Raw genomic sequence first — 22,727 nt, 5'->3', positions numbered from 1 at the left:
CCCTTTTACCCCATTTAATACAGTCATGGCCGAAATTGTTGGCACCCCAGAAATTTTTCCAGAAAATCAAGCATTTCTCACAGAAAAGTATTGCAGCAACACGTGTTTTGCTATACACAGGTTTAGTCCATTTGTGTGTATTGGAACAAAACAAAAAAAGGGAGGAAAACAAATAACTGAAATCAGTCGCTTTCTATAACCATCAATAAGCTTCTTGCACCTCACATCCGGAATTTTGGACCACTCTTCCTTTGCAAATTGCTCTAAGTCTCTTATTGGAAGGGCGCCTTTTCCGAACAGCATTTTTAAGATCTTTCCACAGGTGTTCAATGGTATTTAGATCTGGACTAATTGCTGGCCACTTTAGAACTTTCCAGCACTTTGTCGCCATCCATTTCCGGGTGCTTTTTGACGTATGTTTGGGGTCATTGTCCTGCTGGAAGACCCAAGAACTCAGACGCAAACCCAGCTTTCTGACACTGGGCTCTACAGTGGGACCCAAAATCCTTTGGTAATCCTCAGATTTCATGATGCCTTGCACACATTCAAGGCACCCAGTGCCAGCAAAACCCCAAAACATCATTGAATCTCCTCCATTTTTCACTGTAGGTACTGTGTTCTTTTCTTTGTAGGCCTCATTCCATTTTCGGTAAACAGTAGAAGGATGTGCTTTACCAAAAAGCTCCATATTGGTCTCATCTGTCCACAAGATGTTTTCCCAGAAGGATTTTGGCTTACTCAAGTACATTTTGGCAAACTGTAGTCTTGCTTTTTTATGTCTGTGTCAGCAGTGGGGTCCTCCTGGGTCTCACGCCATAGCGTTTTGTTTCATTTAAATGTCGACGGATAGTTCACGCTGACACTGATGCTCCCTGAGCCTACAGGACAGCTTGAATTTCTTTGGAACTTGTTTGGGGCTGCTTATCCACCATCCGGACTATCCTGCGTTGCAACGTTTAATTAATTTTTCTCTTCCGTCCACACCCAGAGAGATTAGCTACAGTGCCATGGGTTGAAAACTTATTGATAATGTTTCACACTGTGGACAAAGGCAAATCTAAATCTCTGGAGATGGACTTGTAACCTTGAGATTTTGGTTCTCAATTCCTCAGACAGTTCTCTTCTTTCTGTTGTCCATGCTTAGTGTGGCACTTTCGGACACACAATGCAAAGACTAAGTGAACTTCTCTCCTTTTTATCTGCTTTCATGTGTGATTTGTATATTGCCCACATCTGTTACTTGCCCCAGGTGAGTTTAACCCCTTCCATACAGGGCATTTTCACCCCCTTCCTGCCCAGACCAATTTTTAGTTTTTAGCGCTGTTGCACTTTGAATGACAATTGCGTGGTCATGCAACACTGTAACCAAACTAAATCTTTATGTTTCCCCCCCCCCCACAATTAGAGCTTTCGTTTGGTGGTTTTTATTTTTTGCGCTATAAACAAAAGAGCGACAATTTTTTTTAAAAACACAATATTTTTTACTTTAAGAAATATCACAATTTAAAAAAAAAAAAAAGTTTAGGCCCATACGTATTCTTCTACATATTTTTGGTAAAAAAAAAAAAAAAAAAATCACAATAATCGTATATTGATTGGTTTGCGCAAAAGTTATAGCGTCTACAAAATAGGTGATAGATTTTTGGCATTTTTATTTTATTATTTTTTTTACTAGTAATGGCGGCGATCTGCGATTTTCTATTGTGACCGAGAAATTGTGGCGAACACATCGGACACGTTTTTGGGACCATTCACATTTGTACAGCGATTAGTGCTATAAATATGCACCGATTACTGTGTAAATGTGACTGGCAGGGAAGCGGTTAATGCTAGGGGGCGCTGAAGAGGTTAAAATGTTCCCTAAAGTGTGTTCTAACTGTAGGGGGGAGGAGACTCGCAAGGGGAGGAGACCGATGTGTGTTCCTCTGTACTGGGAACACAGCATTGGTCTCCTCACCTCTGACAGGAGGTGGATCTGCGCGTTTACACACAGATCCACACTCCTGGCGTGATCACCGGCAATCGCGGCCGTCGGGCAAGCGCCGGGTCACGGGCGTCGCCGCGGGCGCCCTAGATTGCCGGGAACAAAGGACGTCATATGTCCACCCGGATTGAGGGAGGGTTCCTGCCGGCGTCATTTTACAATGCTCCGGTAAGGAAGGGGTTAAAGGAGAATCACATGCTTGAAACAATCTTTTTTAACCACAATTTTGAAAGGGTGCAAAGAATTTTGACCAGACCATGTTTGGAGTTTTGTGAGACATTATGTCCAATTTGCTCCCCCTTTTTTCTTTTGTTGCAATACACACAAAGGGAATAAACATGTGTATAGCAAAACATGTGTTACTGCAATACTTTTCTTTGAGAAATACTTTATTTTCCGTAAAAATTTCTGGGGTGCCAACAATTTCGGCCATGACTATGTACCCTGCTGTATTATCAAACGTGTAAAAAGACCTGGGCAAGGTAAGGCAGGGCAGGGCAAGGTACAACACTCCTTTTGTAAAGTGAATCAGTCCATAAAAACATGTTTCACTTAAGTTTTGGTCCAAAGCATAAATATAAAAAATATACAATAAAGTTTGCAAATGTAAAGCACTATTGTCCTCCATTACGACTAAAATCCCATATTGTACAGTCTAGGAAATAAGGGCTGGTTGTCTCTAGAACTCTTGCTGATGTGAGCAGTAGGAAAAAAGTGTCGGGCAATTCTCTGCCATTAGGCAGCCTACAAAATTAGCTTGTGACTAATTAGCTTCTGCCTAAACAGAAAGATTCTCTATCGACTCCTCCCGTAACACCTCCAAACCTTAAAAGAACTGTCAGATCAGAATATCTGTACAGGATTAGCGTGAGTACTCACGGGAGAGAAACACAGAAGGCAGCAAGGAAAATTCAAATAGGAGAAGGAATTTATAAAACAAAAAGAAAAGAGCTGGGATTAAGGAAGAAAAAATAAAAGGTAAAAATGAAGGGCAGCTAAATATGGATTAGAATAACCTGCATGAAAATCTTCCTTTACCATTTTCATAAAGATATATTTTCCTGAACACTAAAGGAACAAAAAGCTAATGGCCATACATTCCTGAAACACTGAGAATAAGATTTTGGCACTTCAAAACAACCTTGAGAATGTACAAACATTATATAATATGCTGAACTTCTGCCATCTAAGCCTGCCATTTTTAAACACAAACCAAATGCTTATGAACATTCTGAAAGCATACGTAGGATGCAGTTATTTCTAACCTTCAGACAAATCAATGCCATTGACTGCATTGCAATAACCATTTCAACCTCCTACCCTGTACCATACTTCACACAACGTGTCCACAAGCTCATCAACAATGTAAAGCTACCTTGAATGTTCCCTCTAGATACATTTTATTTCTCAAAGAACGCCAGAACCACCATCGGCTATATTTCATGGTATATGAATCTGTATGGCATTTTCAGAAAATTTAATTTGGACTTACCGCTAAAACCCTGGAGCACAGTATAGGAAACATGAAGGACTTCCCCAGTGTTTGAAGTAAGGTGGTGAATAACCAAGGGAAGTTCTTGCTTGGCTGGATAGATGCATAGATAAGTTGAGGGTAAGAGACTGCTTTTTCCATGCCAACAAAATGTTTTGTTGGAGAGTTCTTGAAAGGAATTGGCCAAAAAGTACTGCCTTGAAGGAGGTATAAAACCCTTACGACAAATGTTTATGGGATTCCTCTTGGATCTTAGTTGTCAAGCTCATAAAAAATATTTTCTGGAAGAAAGACTTATTTTGGTTTGTGTCTAGAACAAGACCCAAGTATTCTAGGCAAAGGGAAGTCAAGTGCAGAATAGGATGAATACCACCACTGGGAGATGGATCATGGCATTCTGAAAATTTAACCGTCTTTGGGCATTTTGTGGCTGATTTAAAAAGGAAAAAAGCAGTAAGGGGTGGCATTTTGTACTCTTTGGAAACCGACAACTAAACCCACAGGTCTGTGATCCAGAGAAGCAGTGAGGTCTGTTTACGACAAAGATAGCAGGATGGACCACAGGAATAGCACACTTTGTAAATTCTTTTTCTACAGAGTTCTGAAAAGACTTTAGGAGTGCGCATTTGATCTGTTCATAAACAATTCATAAACCCATAGTGGCATGTTGAGACAGTGAAAAGTTGTTCAACTTGGCAAACATATTGTGTGAAGCTTCCTCTTCAATAGAGTGAATCTGGGTGGGCGAAATCCTCTGCAGTTTTCTCTAATATGGTCTCCATATTCTTTTCATTCACCTGTGTGTCAACCGGCATATCAAGATAAGACATCAGTGGAACAACAGGTATAGAAGAGGTGGGAAGTTTCTGAGCCATGGACAAAAATGGCTGTAATAAGGCCATAACCTGCCAGAGGAAATGTGACAGATGCAGAAAATTCTACTTTAGTCAATTAGGCCACTTTTTGCGTGCCTGAAACAGAGCTAGAATCGAATGCCGAGGCTGGTGTTAATACTGGTTCCTGCTTTGGTGCATTGTCACGCTAAGATTAAATGTTATTTGGAATTACGCAGAATGAATGTTTACCTGCAGTTTTGAATTTATTCCCTTTCGCCTGATTCTCACCATTTAACCAACCTCTAGGTCGAAATAGCATTAAAGTGTGTTACCAGTGGTATAATGCAACCAAGCACTGGAACGGAGCTTTACGTGGTTTCATTTCAGTTTCAAGTTTGAAAAGTTTACACTTTGGAGTGGATATATTCCAAACCTAGACTTGTTCATACAGTAATGGCCAGACATACAGGGTAACCCTGTCTTATCTAGAAGTCGAGGCTTCACTCATCAGTGGGCATACTCCCAAAGGGGACAGGTTTGCATAGCAATGGGCCATGGTCCTGAGCCTCTATAGCCCCCTGTGGATGATTCATTGTGTAGCACCAAGTGCCAAGGTGAGCTGCCATGCAGGATTTAGTGCCTGAATCAACATTACAGGCCACTCCCACAGTGTGGGGTCCAGGTACGGCTCCCAAGGTTGCAGCGATCCAGATACACTGCTTCTGTATAAGTATCAGAAGAAAGTAAGATGTTCATTAACGAATTTGAAGAAAATACTAAAACTAGCGAGTCCGATTTCTCCATGAAGGAGAAGAGGTCCATCACCATCAGAAGCTACCACAAAACTAAGGACTCAGAGTGGGGTAGGGTTATATGGGAGCCTTGTCCTCAAAGGATTGCCAGTGTCTGAAGACCTGAAAGTACACATCTATGGTAGGGGCACCTGACTGTCCTTTCTTTGAATTTGGGTTTAGAATGCTTTTTTTTACCAATTGTCAACGCTTACTCAATTATGTGTAACTGTTAGAGCTGCACAATTAATCGTTAAAAAATCGTGATCTCGATTCAAACCCTTTGACGATTTCCAATGCACAGTTTGACGATTCTTTCATATAACAAGTGGAGAGAATTTATCTGCTCACTCAGCTGTCAAAAGAAAGTCCGGGCAGTCTGCCAAGTTTAGTTCAAAGGGATAAACTTGTGTGTGTAAAGAAAAAGTCTGGGCAGTCTGCCAAGTTTTTTTTTTTTTAACATGAAACATTGTATCCAACTTCCTTCTTAGAGTATGTAAATGCAGGAAGCTTAACCACGTAAAGTCCAAATCTTTTTCTGACACTTGTTTAAGTTAAAATCAATATTTTTTGCTAGAAAATTACTTGGAACCCCCAAACATACACATTATATATATATATATATATATATATATATATATATATATATATATATATATATATATATACACACACACACACACACATTTTAGCAGAGACCCTAGGGAGTAAAATGGTAATTGCTGCAGAGTTTTATGTCAAACTGTATTTGCTCCGGTGGTCTTCAAATGCAATTTTTTGGGAAAACTTCAATGAATAATAATAATAAAAAAAAAAAAACAGTAAAGTTAGCCCAATTTTTTTTTTTTTTTATGTGAATGATGTTACGCCGCGAGAATCGTGATCTTTCTTCTAAGCAAAAAAAAAATGTGATTCTCATTTTAGCCAGAATCGTGCAGCTCTAGTAACTGTGCTTGCAAATCATATCAGAGTGAGGAGTTAAAGTCACAAGTGGCATATATACGCTTAGAGACACACTTTTAATATCACACAATTTTACCCAGTTTCTTACTGCCACTATAACCAATAGCATTCTGATTAGGTGTCATGCAGTTGCAGGGCAGATATGTGCACATGTGTTTTTCATAGAATAGGAAAGAAGCAACAGTAAGAACCAAACATACCAAACAGTTGGCCTACTTGCCACCAAAAACGGTCTACTGTGCGTTCTTGAAAAATATATTTGCTTTTGCTTGCACAAGCTTCTTATACTTGCAGCATTGCAGGGAGCTAGAGTAACCTTTACAGCCCTTATTTCAAAAGGGCTTTTACAGAACCGATTGCACCTCATAACACCAAATTAAGACATTTTGGATGTCATAGGGCTGTGCAACACATATACAAAACATATGGCAAGTTAGAAACCTTTTTAAAGAATGGCTGAAACAAAGAAAGACTGGAATGGATGATTGTCCTACCTCTCGCTGCAATACTAGTTCCTTGGTGTACATTGTAGCTTCCTCACTGAACGGTTCACCTTCCTGTACTCCACCAGGGGCATTCCTGGCACCTCTTGGACATTCAATGCCTAATGGAGTAAGAATAATTCACAGGTTACATATATTCACTGCAGAAAATTTACTGATAAAAAAAAATTACACAGCTTTTAAAAGATAGGCTTCAACCAGCTTTATAAACAGACTAAGGTAGATCCAAACCCCAGCTGGGTTTATTTGTACAGAGTCAATCTTTTTTTCTATAAACTATTGTTTTCACCTTTTAACATCTGTGATGCCGATCTCCTCTGGGCTCTTTCAGCCACTTCCAGTGAACTTAGCCCAAAATTAAGCTGCATATCATTGCACAGAACTAGCTTACTAATAGTGACTATACAAATGCACTACTAGTAGACAGTTGTCACCCTGTAATAAGTACCACCTGAACAAGAACCTTCATTGCAGGATCATTGGGTATTATTGTAATAAAAGATGCAGATTTAAATAGACTGAAAATTACACTTTAAAGCGGAGTTCCACCCTAAAGTGGAACTTCTGCTAATGCTCATCAGGATACCTGTGACATCACCGAGGGGCTGCCTCCTCCTCCGCCGGCCAATAGCAAAGAGTGGGGCTTTGCCCATGCCCAGTAGGGTTCCCGGCGGGAACTTCGCTTTAAAATTACACTAACACGATCAAGAGATCCATGTATACCAGTATCGGTGCAGATACTAAGCATTTGCACAAATGCTTGTACTCGTGCAAATGCTCCAATACTAAAACCAATACCGTCAAGTCACCATGACACCAAGGCTGGGTTCACATATGTATGTGCAGCCACTTCTCGCATATGTGACCCGGGGCAAAAAATGGGTATTGGAAAGTACTTGAGAAAAAGTATCTGTACTTGTACTCTATCCTAAAAAAACTGGCATTGGTGCATCTATAACTACAGCATACTCTTTCATTTCATAGCAGGAATATTGAACTGAAATTCATGGTGGTCCGGTCAACCATTTTCTCAGGCCTGGTTTTCATGCCTATGCAGGTTGCAATTTGCATATTCCAGGTACATTTTGCATTTTTCAATACAGGTTTTTGATACATTGTATTCTATAGCACTCAGATTGCCCCCTTTTCTCCTCTTACAGGGGTACACAGAGGAGCGGAGAGTAGGAGGCAAAGCAGCAATGGATGGAGGGCGGGAGCTGACGGAGTTAAATCGTCCTTTTGGCAAGCTGGTGACTGGTTGCTAGGAGCACTCTGCATTATAGCAACCAATCACCTGCTGGTTAACTTAAAAAGTTAACTTGGGTAGCTCTAGCCAACTGTTCAGTGTGGCTGTGCCGCCTGTGCTCTGCTTCACTGTGAAAATGACATTGGCGGAGACCAGGGGAAAGATTCAGATCCTAAAAATGGCATGACCGTCATGGTCCATATGAGACAGTGACTCAGTCTGTATCTGGACCATGGTCCACCATTTAGAGATGCCCGTTTTGTAACATCAGCATTCTCATATCAATACAAAATAGTTATTCTTGACAATCCTACCAGAACTTTCTGGATTGCCTTCATGCTATACCACTATTTCTTTGCTGGTTATTTTCACTTTCTAAGGACTACATACCTTCAAGTTACCTAGCTGCCTGCAAGCAGTGATTCCTGTACTAACTCTGCCTCACGAAACTCCTTTCACTGCATCGTTCAGAAGGCAGGCTCTGTGAATTTTGTGACACAACATGCACACTCCAGGGCATAGTGAATATCCAAATTCAAAAAAGTAAATGTGTGGAATTCTTCAAAAGGTAGGTTTACAAGCTCCAAAATTGTTTTGATTAATAAAGTAGGCTACAAACAACTAAAATGCACTGTGAAAATGAATATATGAATTTACATTTTGACCATGTGTTTTCATTTTGGTAGTGTGCAGAATAATAATGAAGTAATACATTTAAAGTTTAACTAAAAGACAAAAAACGTTGTTTTGTTGCCATCTGTCTCTCAGGAGATTTGGCTTCTCTTCCTGTCCCACAGCCAAACCCAGAAGTGAAAAGAAAATCCCTCCAAAGTGAGGGAACTCCAGGAATGTCAACAGAAGATTTCCCCTCTATTACTGTTCTTGTGTCAAGCCAAATCTTGGGATTTTCTTTTACTCCCAATGATAAAAGTAAAACAGGATGAATCTTCCAAACGATGGCACAGACCGCAAAAGAGCGGACAGCTGTTCTAATCCCTCTCCAATCTGTCCAAAGTTTGTCTAAACTTAGATCACGAACAGCTATAAAAAATGAAATGCCACACTTTTTAGGGGGTTCCCACACTTCACCTGGCAGTGAATGTTGTTGGCAGATAATGTAACAAAAAAAAAAGAGGGAAATACGCACATACAAGCGTGTCACTCTGAAAACACCAACCCCACCATGTGTATTATCCTGAGTACACTATTCCTCAACTGTGAATTTTTGTGTGCTTTAATTTATTTAAATTGTCTGGCAAAATCCTGAAAATCAGGCTCCATCACAGACATCAGGACTTTTGGCACTGACCGTGTTAAGCTTTCAGATGGTTCTTCTCCGATTGGTCAATAGTAGCGAGCGGGGGCGTGGCTAGCCCGAGGGTTATAACGCCAGCTAGGTACACCCAAGATCACTAAAGCGAACCACACGTGGAGAGGTAGCCGATGTCAGAGTGGGAGCTGATAGCATTGGTGAGCGCAGCTCAGATTCTCACTAGGCCAGGGTAGTAGAGAAACCCTGACCTGGGCACTGATAAGACTGCACCGATGGGCAATTATGAGAATGCATGGATGAAAAAGGGGTGCTCTGATGGTAAAGGAGTACTTTAAATGTTTTTATCCAGCAATCATTGGACTGTGAAAAATTGGGTTTAAAACTGTACAGGCCAATTTTTAACAGTCAGGAGAGTGCTACGTGTCAGCTAGCAGCACTATCTTTTAGATCATCACTAAGGCCCCTTGTACATGGTGGGTCTCATCAAGTCTGCCGGTCAGTTTTTCAGGCGGATCTGATGGGAAGGTCCATGCAACCCCTATTTACAGGTGAATGTAAGCAGACTTAACCCACACCTCCTTTAAACCACGCCCAATATTTATAGTAAATATACCCCACTCTAAGCATCACCACACCCACAACATAAATGCCCCACCTTTATCAAAATAATCCACCTACACCGGCTTTCTGCTAAAAAAAGGGTCTGATTGTTTTTTGGAAATGTGGGCAAATATATATATATATATATATATATACACACACACACACACATACACACACACACACACACACACACACACACATATACACACCACAATACAGGACTTGGTGTATAAGGTTTAACAGTTCTCTAGAAGGAAATGCCTTCCAGCAACAGCAGAACAAACTTAGATTTTCCAATTAAAGGAAAATGTGCGTTTTCATTACATCCATCTCACCAAGGTGGAAGTGAACTGCATGTGAATCACAGGAGTGCACAGCACATTCCTGTGCGATTCCTGGTGTAAACCAGCTAAAATCGAAGCATTTGCCTTTAAGTCTATCCAATAAATAAATAATAATTAAAAAAAAAAAAAAAAAAACTTTGAATGAAGTTTCAATTTAATGACACTTTTGGATTTTTACCACTCTAAAACACAATGCATACAATTATTTATTTTTTTAAATGTCAAAACAAGGGATTAAATACCATTTTACATTAATGCAAAAAACTATAAGCAGCACTCATGTAAAAAAAATAAACAAAAATGAAGTCACTGACCTATAGCCAAGCAAATGACCCACATCGGGTAACCTGTCAAATTAACTGCCTATTTATTGTATCAAAGGAGGGTGAAAAAATTACTTCAGTACTATTCAATCTCTCAATCAGCACAATAGTTATGTTGTTTGTTTGGGCCATATGAAAATATATTCAAATTTTTGTAGACAAGAATACCAGAAGTATCAAATCTGTACACACTAAATAGTTCACTTCCTTTTTTATTCCCTGTGAAATCTAAAAACAATGGCTTATTGTGAATGTCAGCATAGCGTTCACCAGCACAGAGACAATAGCAAGGCATTAATGTATTTTGGAACACATTAGCAAGATATTAACTTATATTTTACATGGTATTTTTATAAGCACTGTCGAATTGTAACAGATTTATGTTTTGGCCCTCTGGAAAACGACAGATAATTTAAAGGTCAGATAGGGGTGTGAACATGCAATACATGTATTAATTCCACATCTACTGTATGCACAGAGATTGCTGGAAATAAGAGATCCGCACACTTTGGAGAAGGTCAGAGGGTGTCCTGAGACACATTGTGCTGATGTCAATGAGATGACAAAAGGCATAAACAATGAGGTGACCACTAAAAGGTTTGACACAAAGGCTTAAAAAAAGAAAAAAAAAAACACACATCAAGAGCTTCAACGTTTGTATGGCATAGAAGCAAATTAAGTATTTACCACATCTGCACAAATTTGAATGTGGGAAAAAAAGCTATGCATTCTTTAAAAACGGTCCATGAATATTTGACCTGAATTGCCTCCGATTCCAACAAAATAGAATAGGCCAAATTCTTATGAATATTGGATTAGCTTTAAAAGTGTCTGACTGTACTTTTGCTCTCCAGGAGAGAAGCACTTTATTTGGTTATGAAGGTGTTTGCTCAGCTGTGATAGGTACATTAAACTGGAAATAAATTCACACACTTTTCTATAATCACTTGATGGTGTTGTTGCTGCCCGTTTCCCTCAAACACAAATCCCTTCACCTGGGTTTTATTCCCATAGTTTAAACATATTTACAGTGCTGGTAAATTACTTATATGGATGAGATAACCAGAAAATCCTATGGCACTTCCTCTGAAACATATCCGCATAAAAGATTGGTTCAGGCATGCTACAATCTGACTTGCTTACTGACAAATCAAAATCTGTTCGTTTTGCTTTCTTTTAGGGCAATCTTTACTAGGCTTTTACCCATGAAAAACCCTTGAGCTTATTTTCAGGTCTCTGGGAAACCCTGATAAAACCAATTCATTGGGGTCAAATAAATGCTCAAAACCAACACATTGGTAGCTAGTGGGTAGAATTACCCCTTACACTGGTGGTCAGAATGGTATCCTTACAAATGGATAAAAAAAAATCATTTGTGTCGTGCAGCTTTTACTGCCAAGTGGCATTGGCTCTTGAACTACACAGACACCATCAAATAAAAAGTAAATTAGTCAAATTTTAAGTAACCCCTAGCAACTTCTGGAGGAATCCTAAAGTTCAGAAGAACCTTGGTTGAGAACAGCCATTTTAGAGTAACTGATGCAGAAACTATATACATTCGGTTCACCTAGGAGTTTAGTGACCTTTATAAATGTGGTAATGTACAGTTATATGGTAGCTGAACCTCTATGAAAGACCCAACATCTGTATGATATAGAGCAGGCAACACATTATCCTATATATGTATATAACATTGCATTCTCAACATGCAATATCACTTTTAAATACGAATCATACCAGAAGTACCGTATTTATCGGCGTATACCGCGCACTATTTTGCCCTGAAAATCAGGGCAAAATCGTGGGTGCGCGATATACGCCGATACCCGCTTTCCCGCCATGAGTTTGAATACTGCGCCCGCATATAGCGAGCGCAGTACACTCGTGAATCTTCGGCCAGTCTCGGCGCCTCTCGTACTGACGTCCTGACGTCCTGAGCGTACAGGACGTCAGTGCGAGAGGCGCCCGAGCCTGCCCGAAGATTCACGAGTGTACTGCGCTCGCTATATGCGGGCGCAGTATTCAAAGTCGTGGCGGGAAACGAGCGGGAGGACGCCGCCGAAGGACGCCGGACCCGCCGAAGACGGACACCGGACCCGCCGAAGACGGACGCCCGACCCGCCGAAGACGGACGCCCGACCCGCCGAAGACGGACGCCCGACCCGCCGAAGACGGACGCCCGACCCGCCGAAGACGGACGCCCGACCCGCCGAAGACGGACGCCCGACCCGCCGAAGACGGACGCCCGACCCGCCGAAGACGGACGCCCGACCCGCCGAAGACGGACGCCCGACCCGCCGAAGACGGACGCCCGACCCGCCGAAGACGGACGCCCGACCCGCCGAAGACGGACGCCCGACCCGCCGAAGACGGACGCCCGACCCGCCGAAGAGGACACCCGACGAGGCCGCAGAAGGACGCCGGACCCGACGAGGCCGCAGAAGGACGCCGCGCAAGACATCAAAACTGTAAGTACAAAACAACAAAAAATCTTTTTTTCCCACAGGATTGGGGGCCACTTTGGGGGTGCGCGGTATACGCCAGAGCGCGTTATACCGCGATAAATACGGTAACGTTCATTTCAAATAATGAGAAAAACTTATGGCAGAGAGAATTAATTCGCTTTTCTTCCTGTGAGAACACATGTAAAATATATGCCCCAATATGTATATTGTAAATGCCGCACACACATACACAAATGGTGCATCCATCCATACACGACCACAACCTTTCTGCCACCATGCTGCAATTGTTCCTCTTAACCTCATATGATACAACATGAAGGATTACATTTACAGGTGCTCAGATACTAAATCATATACTAATCAAGGTTTAAATGACTGGCGATTCAGACCAGCAAATACAAGTATGTAATGCAATTAGCTGACTGAGCACCTAGTTAAAGTTCAGGACATAATTTCCCTACAGTAGGATAAAGGAGGTTTCAAATGTGTCTCTTGGTAGTAAATGTAGTCCTAACTAGTCAGAGATGATAAAACTAAACCGAGGCTCCTGACTTGACAAAAGTTTTCAGATTAAATGTCAAAACCCTTCCAAACACTTTATAAAAAAAATCAGCTGGCCTATGAACTATATTAGATGAAAACCCAGTGTACCATTTCATTAAACGTACATGGTTTCTGCTCCTTTTCTTTTAACAAGTGCTTTTAAAAAGTACTAAAATCCTCAGCAGTCTCAGTCAATGCTTCAATCTAGCACTTCATAACTGTGCCATTCTCAACTGTTTACGTGCAACTCCTTACGGGCAAAATATAAATCTTCTAGGAGTAAAAATTATTTTCCAGTTTAAAGGATTTGGGGTGGATTAAATCTGAAGCTAAAGCACCTACATTAACATACATGTCAAAACAACACTTGCAGACCCAATTTAAAAAACAAAAAAGGTACAATACATTGGTGCTAAACAAACTTATGAAGCTAAAGGGTTGATGGATGTGCATCATACTTGTTTTGACTGTAAATATAGTTGAAAATCTGTTCAAACTAGGTGTCATTTATTCAGGTTATTCTATAAGGTGAGAAGTACAAATATGATTGGATTATAAAAACAGTATAAAGTGTCAACTTTGCACAATATTCTTAGGGATAACCCTTAAAGCCGGGTGCACACTACACTGACCGCTCTAGTCAGGGACACTGTACTTACCATGCAAGGTTAGTCCAGTGATTTCCCCCAGTGAGCTGTTGTGTTCCGACAGGTAGGTGCCCCCCCCCCCCCGCTGCCAGAACACTCTGATCAGCGCTCTGCCATTGGCTGAGAAAGCTGATCGGGAGTCGGTCGGCTGATGGTTTTCCAGCATGCACGGCTGGCTTCTGTCGGATAGACCGACATACATGCAGCCAGAAAGGTTGGACGTTTAGAATAGTGTTTATGCGATTACGAACGTAGCCTGTAGAACATTAGGGGGGGGGGGTCACACTGTTGAGATGTTAGACATTACATGCAATTCACACCGCACTGTGATGTCCACTGCAATGTGAATTCATCCAGATCGGTATGCACTGGAATCGGATCGCAATGGTGCAATCCTATTGCTGCACCATTTGACAGTTCGCACTGCAATATGCAAACCGATCTGGGGGTGTCATTAACTTTCATTGGCAGCCGTATGCATAGGGTAGTGTGAACTGCCTGCGAGTCCTATGCGATACGGTAACCGGGACTGGAATCGCGCTGGTTCCCACGCAGTGCTAGCGTGAACCAGCACTCAAAGTCGTAATCTTGCCTTGTATGTTAAATTCCTGATTTTTACCAGTAAATCAGCTGAAAAAATTATTTGCAAAAAAAAATTGAAAGCCTAATGGAAGAGAAAGGTTTATAGAATGTTTTTTATTGTGCAATAGTTTAAGCAGTTGAATAAAGATAATATACAAAATTTGAGGCATCATCTATAGTTTTGCAGATTATTTTTTTTAGACATTCGCCCAACACTGGACCCATTTTTAACCCAGAGCAAACAATATTCTTTGTAATTCCTTATCTTTAGAGAATAGGAGGTGGATTGTGTGTCATTCATTTTAAATGGCACCACCACAAAGCATGCTGCATGTTGTGTTCCATTAAATTGTGCAGTGCATGTGTGGCCAATTGTGTGCTTTAGTAGCGCATTAATGTCAATAAATTCCCTTAATACAATCCACATTAATGTGCCACGTATTGTGCATTAACACCACCACACAAATATAAATGTGAAATCAAGCCATTTACCTCCCCCTATTTTAGGCTGCATCACAAAATCGCAGGGTAAAGCACACATTTCTGCCTGAGTTTCCGGAAACATTTGAAAAAAAGCACCAACACAGTGGTGCCATCATTTAATGGCACCCCAAACACGAGTAGCAGTGCAGCGTTTTCTGTGCGACAAAATGTGCAAAAATGCATATAGCAAAACAGGTTTGGCTCAGTACCATAAATTGGTGCTTGAGCTTCTTTGGCGCATGACAGGCAGTCTATTCAAATCAATGGGCTGTTTGCGTTCGCAATGAATTACTCATATGTGAATGCAGCAGAAGGCACAGAGATTACATAGTTCTGGCAGGATGTCGTTCACTGCTCACTGGTAAATCAGACTGCCTATCCAGGAAGGCACACAGATTTGTCACATTAAGGATGATTGCATAGCATGACCCCATTACAGCTACTTTATAAGTGAGGAATGCAATGCTCAAAACTTCCTGGGTCTACTTAAGTTTAAAATGTTAAGCTGGTCATTCTCATAAAGTGAGAATAAAGACACAGCTCTTTAATGGAGTAATCAACTGCATTTTAGAATATACAGTTAATAACCTGCCCCATAAACTGGCACATGTTGCGTTAAAAAATAGAAACAGATAACAGAATGGCTGAAGGCAAAAGATTCCTATTGGAATGCTAGATACATTTTTTAAAGATAAATTCCCTTCTCCCAACACATGTTATTTGTTACATAGAATTTGCCTCAGTGAAATCTCTGTCTGATTTATCGTGGAAGCAACCCTTTGTGTGTCTGCTCTCCAGATTCTCTCCCAGCTCGATGGCTATCGGCTAAAACGGCATTTCATTTTTCTTTTACGTACCTTTTGGGCAGAAAAATAAATAAATAAAGCCACTCAAACGAAAGTGATTTATTTAATGTCTTTGCTGTGAGATTTTCTTCCTGGTTTTCAGCTTCTCTTGTAACACAGGTAAAATATTGCATCTCAAAATGGAAGCAAAATGTAATGCTGCATTTCAAATGGAAGCAAAATACCAATAAAAGGAAATCAATACCAACAGATAAAAACTTGCAAGACATTCATGTGAAAATAAAGTTAGTAAAACAAAGCTTTTGGTTAATAAATTATGAAAAAAAAATGTATAAAGCTATTCAAACCGCACAAAGTTTAATCACAAGAAGTTGATAAAGCTGCAGTGCAAGCTTTCGTAATTCATTATTCATCTGCAATGGGAAGCAAAAAGCTTGCAAAACTCAGCCAACACGCTGATGATACAGAGCGGATTATGGGAAAGAATGCTGTATACACAGTACAACGCATGGGTAAAAGGAATCCATGTTCTAATTACCTGAACATGCCTAACCACTAAGTGACAGAAATGAAGCTTCTCATGTCACTGCTGTAAGCATATTAAATTAACAGATGTTCCTTGTCCTCCCAATTCCCCAACGGTGCCGATGCTTTAAATTTTTAAATGTCTGCTTTTGAGTTTATAGTATGTTCTGTATCTCATAACTGGACACTTTTTCGTTCTGTGATTTTTATTTTATTTTTAAAAGTATGAAATTACCATTTACTGAAAGGGATTGCAATTTCAATTAGAATCTGGATCCAATTGGGTAAAACAGCAAATTGGGGCTTCAAATAAATCCCATTAAAGTAAAACCAAAATGTGCCAGCATAACTTTCCTAGCAGGGCTGAATCTATAACTTGTTTCTTCCTTAGGCCAGCTATCTTTTGCCATCACCAGCACAACATATGCACACTCAGTGGGCTCAAAATTTCTTTACAGTAGTAAAAAAAAAAGACAAAACTTAAGGAAAAAAACATAATTTGTACAATTGTCCACAGATTTATTTATTTTTTTACCACACTGACACAATGAAAAGTGTCCACAGAGGCAATCTGTGTCTTGACAAAACCGGAAATGCATCTATAGACACACAATTTAGGCCTCATGCATACTGCTACTCGTAAACTCATGTTTAGCAGCTTTTAGCTTTTTTTGCCAAAGCTCCTGAACGCAGCTCAACAGCCTGTGTGTCTATGCACACACCGGCTTTTACTAAAGTTTAGAAGCAGCAGAGTCTAGAGGCAGTAAAATGCTCCTCTCCTGAACGCAGAAGGAGCATATTCAGGAGAGGAGAGTTTTGACAGAAAAGCCCCAAACACGCCAAAAACTTAGCTAAACTATAAACTTGTATAAACGTGCCTAAATGCTAGGCGTGTTAGAATAATCGTATAATTGATGCATTGTGATTTATCCTTAAACGATTCTGCATTGATGCAGAGAAAGGCTGAATCACAATTGCATTAATGACATCTCGGTGCACCTCTGTCAGAGTCCTCCCCTCCCTCCTCCTCTCCTTGTGTAGGTCACACAGAGCTGCAATCTCCCGCTGTGTCACATAGCTTGGATCTGAAATGTTCAGCGGACAGTGTAACATATAATAGACGGCACACTGATCCAATGCCGGGAAATGTAATCCGTGTGGCGTCTCTTATAGGAGCCAGACTAAGACCACGGCTGCCAGGCAATTCAAATCCAAACTCTAACACAGTGGGAGATCACTGTGATCCAGGCACTGGTGAAGTGGCATTTGATGGGCACTGGTGAGGTTGCACTGATGGGTTTTTGATTCAAACCATGGGCAGTAAATTGTGATGCATCATTGAATCAAATTTGAATCATTGACATGATGATTATAATTGAATAGAGAGACCAGGGAAGATGCGCAGCTCAGACACAAGGTCAGTACTGTACAAATAAAACCAGAAATCTGTTCAGAGACACAAATTCTCAGGCCTCGCCCTTAACACAGGTAGATATGGGGAGCGCATGAAAGACACTGAAATGCTTTTCCTGGCCCTGGATTATTGCAGGGAGAAAAAAAAAAGTGACCAATCACATAAATCTACATAAACAGGCAAAAATTAACCACAGCGATGCTGCAATCAAGAAAATGTAAATTTCTACTCTTTCACAAACAACCTAACTGCCAGAGATATGGCTTATGCTTATTATTATAGTACAGAGGAGAATTGTTGTTTGCTGTACACGGAGAAAAATGATCATTATGCACTAATGAGCCGCAAATGCAGTGACATAGAAGCCATTTAGTTATTTTCTGTTTCAACCCCTGTGGCATCGGCTGGACTTTACAGAGTAGGGCACACTACCCCATGCTAGTCTATGGACAGTTATTAGTATGATCCTAATGAAAATAGCAATAGCCAGAAGAGCAGGATCTCCTCCTACTTCAGGAAACCACAATGCATCTTAGTTAACGCTTATACATGGAGATTCGCTCAGGCACAATAATAATGAAAAATATCTGGTTCTTTATAGTAAACAGGCAAAACAACGTGGCCATCAAAATTCTATGTGTCATCTCATTTATAGACCAACATATGAAGGTACAGGCCCACTGAAACAGTCAAGAGGAAATGTAAAGGGTCACTAAAGGAAAAAAAATTGTTTGCTGAAATGACTGTTTATTGGGTATAGAGACATAAAAGTTAATGGATTCCTTTTAAAAATTATTAAAAATAGAATTTAATCTATCATATAATGTGCCTCTAGTTTCACTTTCGGTTTTAAAGGTACAAAGCTGAAGTTCCGGGTGAGAGGTGAGTCGGGAACACTCACAGAACAAAAACAAACAAATCGAGGGCAGTGTTTCCTTTTTTAAAATGAATCTGATTGGTTCTGAGGAGTTTTAGACACACAGTAATGACAGCTTAGACCACTGTGAAAATCTGCCAGTACTGTGGTTATAAGGAAACAGGCAACCAGGAAGTGTGGAGATCACAGCAGAATTACAGCTACTTCAAAGCAAAAACGAACAATGAGGACATGAAACCAGTACTGCAGTAAGGTAAAGGAAGCTATTTAGCTAAAAAAAAAAATTCCTTTAGTGACCCTTTAAATGAAGCAGCAAGTGTATTTACCAAGAGGTAGCATAATAATAATAAACATATGCGGAAATGATTACAACACAAAGCTTCTGCTATACACACACACCTTTTACGTACAATCACCTGGGCAGGTATATCTACTCACAAGTACCTATAACCAATACCATGAATGTATATTTAGGGCCTGTGCGCCCAAATGACACCGTCTAGAACCATTACTTGCAAACCCTGGTACTGTACACATATGGAAGTTCTGACATTGGACTGAAAAAAAAAAAAGGCACAGATATGTATGTGCCTTATTGGAGCACAACAGCTACAGTATACTTGGCTTCATTTTAGTTCCAATGATCATTAGTAAAGCAGGGAAAGCATTTTCAAAGTTTGTGAACACCACATGTTAAATAAACATGCGCTTGGCTTCATTTTATCAGCAGCAGTGGTTTTACCTACAGATTTTATTTAAACTTTTCTATAAAGATATTCATGATGTTGACAGTTTTATGCCTTACTTAAGCTACTTAGTGATACATTTTACTGCTTTAAAATAACATTTACTCTTAAAGTGTCACTAAACCCCACCATAAAGAAAAAACTACCAATAAATGGTGTATTGCATGCTGTTCATACTCCGGCACTATGAGATTTGTTTTCTGTATTCTGCAAAAAAAAAAAAAAAAAAAAAAAACTTGTTGATCCTGCTGCTCTCCATTTCCCCCAATTCAGTTAGGGATTTTGCAGCCGTGGTGGCAACTCTGCGCATGCTCAGTTTTCAGTGAGTTTCTATGCAGAGCATATCCTCTGTATTACATCCGAGCAGTTCATGCGACTATAAATTCATACATGTAGGCTTATACACATTGGTAGATGACCGCACACTCCATCCCCCATGCCCGCTAACAAGCTTAACCACTTCCAGACCTTAGGTGTTTTTCAGATTTGGTGTTTGCAAGACTAAAACAGTTTTTTCTGCTAGAAAATTACTTAAAACCCCCAAACATTATATATATTTTTTTCTAACACTCTAGAGAAGAAAATAGTGGTCATTGCAATACTTTTTGTCACACCGTATTTGCGCAGCGGTCTTACAAGCTCACTTTTTTTGGAAAAAATTCACTTTTTTGAATTAAAAAATAAGACAACAATAAATTTGGCCCAATTTTTTTACATATTGTGAAAGATAATGTTACGCTGAGTAAAATGATACCCAACATGTCACGCTTAAAAATTGCGCCCGCTCGTGGCATGGCGTCAAACCTTTACCCTTAAAAATCTTGATAGGCGACGTTTAAAAAATTCTATAGGTTGCATTTTTTGAGCTACAGAGTAGGCCTAGGGCTAGAATTATTGCTGTCGCTCTAACGATCGCGGCGATACCTCACTTGTGTGATTTGAACACCGTTTTCAAATGCAGGCGCTAGTCGCGTATGCATTCGCTTCTGCGCGCGAGCTCGTCAGGACGGGGCGCTTTAAAAAAATGTTTTTGTTGTTTTCTTATTTATTTTTTTTATTACTTTTTACACTGAAAAAAATAAATAAAAATGTGATCACTTTTATTTCTATTATAAGGAATGTAAACATCCCTTATAATAGAAAAAAGCATGACAGGTCCTCTTAAATATGAGATCTGGGGTCAAAAAGACCTTAGATCTCATAATTAGGCTAAAATGAAAAAAAAAAAAAAAAAAAAAAAAAATGAATGTCATTTTTTCAAATGACAAAAAAATAAAATAAGTTTCTTTAAGAGGCTGGGCGGGACTGACGTTTTGACGTCACTTCCGCCCAGCAGAGCTATGGGGACGGGCGAAGGAGATTTTTCCTTCAGTCTCGTCCCCAGTCACCAGCCGAATGGTCCCGATCGCCTCCGCCGCTACCGACGGCTCCGGTAAGCGGCGGAGGGCGCGGGAGAGCGGCGGGAGGGGGGGCCCCTCTCCCGCCACCGATAACGCCAATCTCGCGGCGAATCCGCCACGGAGACCGTCGTTATCGTGTACCGGACCGCGCACACTAAAGATCGATACCTCGGTTGTGGCAGCAGCTGCTGCCGTTACCGAGATATCCATCTTTAAAAATAGGACGTACATCGTCGTGCGCAGCTCTGGAAGTGGTTAATACAGTAGGGGCAGGATATTACATGTAGATTCATAGTGGTTTCACCTCCCCATTATTCTAAGACACAGGCTGGTGGGACGTGACACTGTTTGTGACTGCAGAAGTCACCATGGTATTTTTACAAAATAAAGATTTGATTTAAAATAATCTCATATTAAACTTTTACTCTTTATTCCAAAAGGTGTGTTTTTTTACTACATGTGACCAGCAGTAGAGAACTAGAGAACTCTCCTGCTTATGTTTCCCTGCAGACAGGCTGGGAACAAGCTGGGTCATGTAACGGCTGTAGATCAACAATTGGGAAAAAGGTACTTCAGTGTTTTGTTTTTTAATTACAGTGCCATCATCCTCAGAAATAGAAGGGAGTGTGTGCTTAGTATCAATTTATACTTTGCTATTACCACAAATTCACTACCCAGACAAAACAGCATTGCAACATTTTAAATCAAATAAGGCATACCATGGCCAGAGTTTTGAGAATATAGAGGTTACTACCACTTTCTGAAAAAAAAAAAGAAAAAAAAAAAAGGATGAAGGTTAAAACAACAAATCTGGCAAGAAAAAAAATAGTTTTTCACTACAGTAAGACGATGACCCTCTGATGGGGCACACAGGCTGGCTCACAGCCACCGCTTTTCCATTAGGAAAACCAAGAACTTGGCTGACTAAGACTTGGTGGAATAAATATAATAAAAGGCTTTTCCCTTCCATCTCTTACAGAGCAAGTCACATGAAGTTGTCAGCCAGCTAAGCAGCTCTGGACATTGTCAGAAACACAATTTGTTGACTTGCCACTTAGCAATCATGCGATGAGCAGCAGGTTTAAGGATAAGTGGGTTATGGTGAAGGAGAGGGAGTCCATTTTATTACCTAATAGGCTCAGCAAGGTGGTGCAGTTATAAGAGATTGGATGCAATGTCACCTCAATGAAAAAACACAGCAAAGGAATGCTCCACTACAATTTAAGAATGCATCAATATGTGTGTGGGGGGTATTATACCCACACATATACATGCACTTATCACAGAAAAATTCCCTAGCACTTATAGACACCAATATAAAAACTCTCAGGTGACTGCACTGGCAGAAGAAACACCCCCTATTTAACCCCTCCTCCCTCCCCATAACACAGGGGAGGGACCTCCTTTTTCATAATATACAATATGAAATCGATTTTTTTAGAAAGTCCTATTTTCAAAGTTGTTCAGGAAGGTACATAGGCTCATTCATTATTACAACTGAGACAGCCAAAAGAAACTGAGTGGGGTGGGCAACACAGATAATGCCAAAGGCCCACATAATGTGTCCCAAAGGCCTGACAAATTCAGAGAGCGCATTCATTGACGCCCAAAACTAGAATCAGGAGGCGACCTACACATCTACCTCTAAAAACTTCCTGATTTTTTTTTTTTTGCATTTTGGTTACACTTAAATGATTCAGATCAGACAAATTGTATTACATAAAGATAACCCAAGTACAAAATTACATTTTTAAATTAGGATTTGATTTATTAAAGGGAAAAAAGCTGTCCAAACCTGTCTGGCCCAATGTTAAAAATTAATTCCTCCCCTTGTTTAATCATGAACTGGTCATAGATTGTGATTAATCATTTTTTTTTTTT

The 22,727-nt window shown here is 40.3% G+C and overlaps 1 protein-coding gene across 1 annotated transcript in view; it reads right to left on the bottom strand.

Moving 5' to 3' along the window:
• The window catches only part of SND1 (staphylococcal nuclease and tudor domain containing 1), a 701,900-nt gene that overhangs the window by 280,955 nt on the left and 398,218 nt on the right, over positions 1-22,727 (bottom strand). Inside the window, exon 16 of the mRNA XM_040343211.1 lies at positions 6,561-6,670. Coding sequence (XP_040199145.1) covers positions 6,561-6,670 — 110 coding nt within the window. The remainder of the gene's footprint in view (positions 1-6,560; positions 6,671-22,727) is intronic.

Source organism: Rana temporaria, chromosome 3 (genome assembly GCF_905171775.1).
Source record: "Rana temporaria chromosome 3, aRanTem1.1, whole genome shotgun sequence".
NCBI lineage: Eukaryota > Metazoa > Chordata > Amphibia > Anura > Ranidae > Rana > Rana temporaria.
The sequence above is the reverse complement of the archived record's forward strand: the minus strand, read 5'-3'. Positions and strand labels throughout refer to the sequence as shown.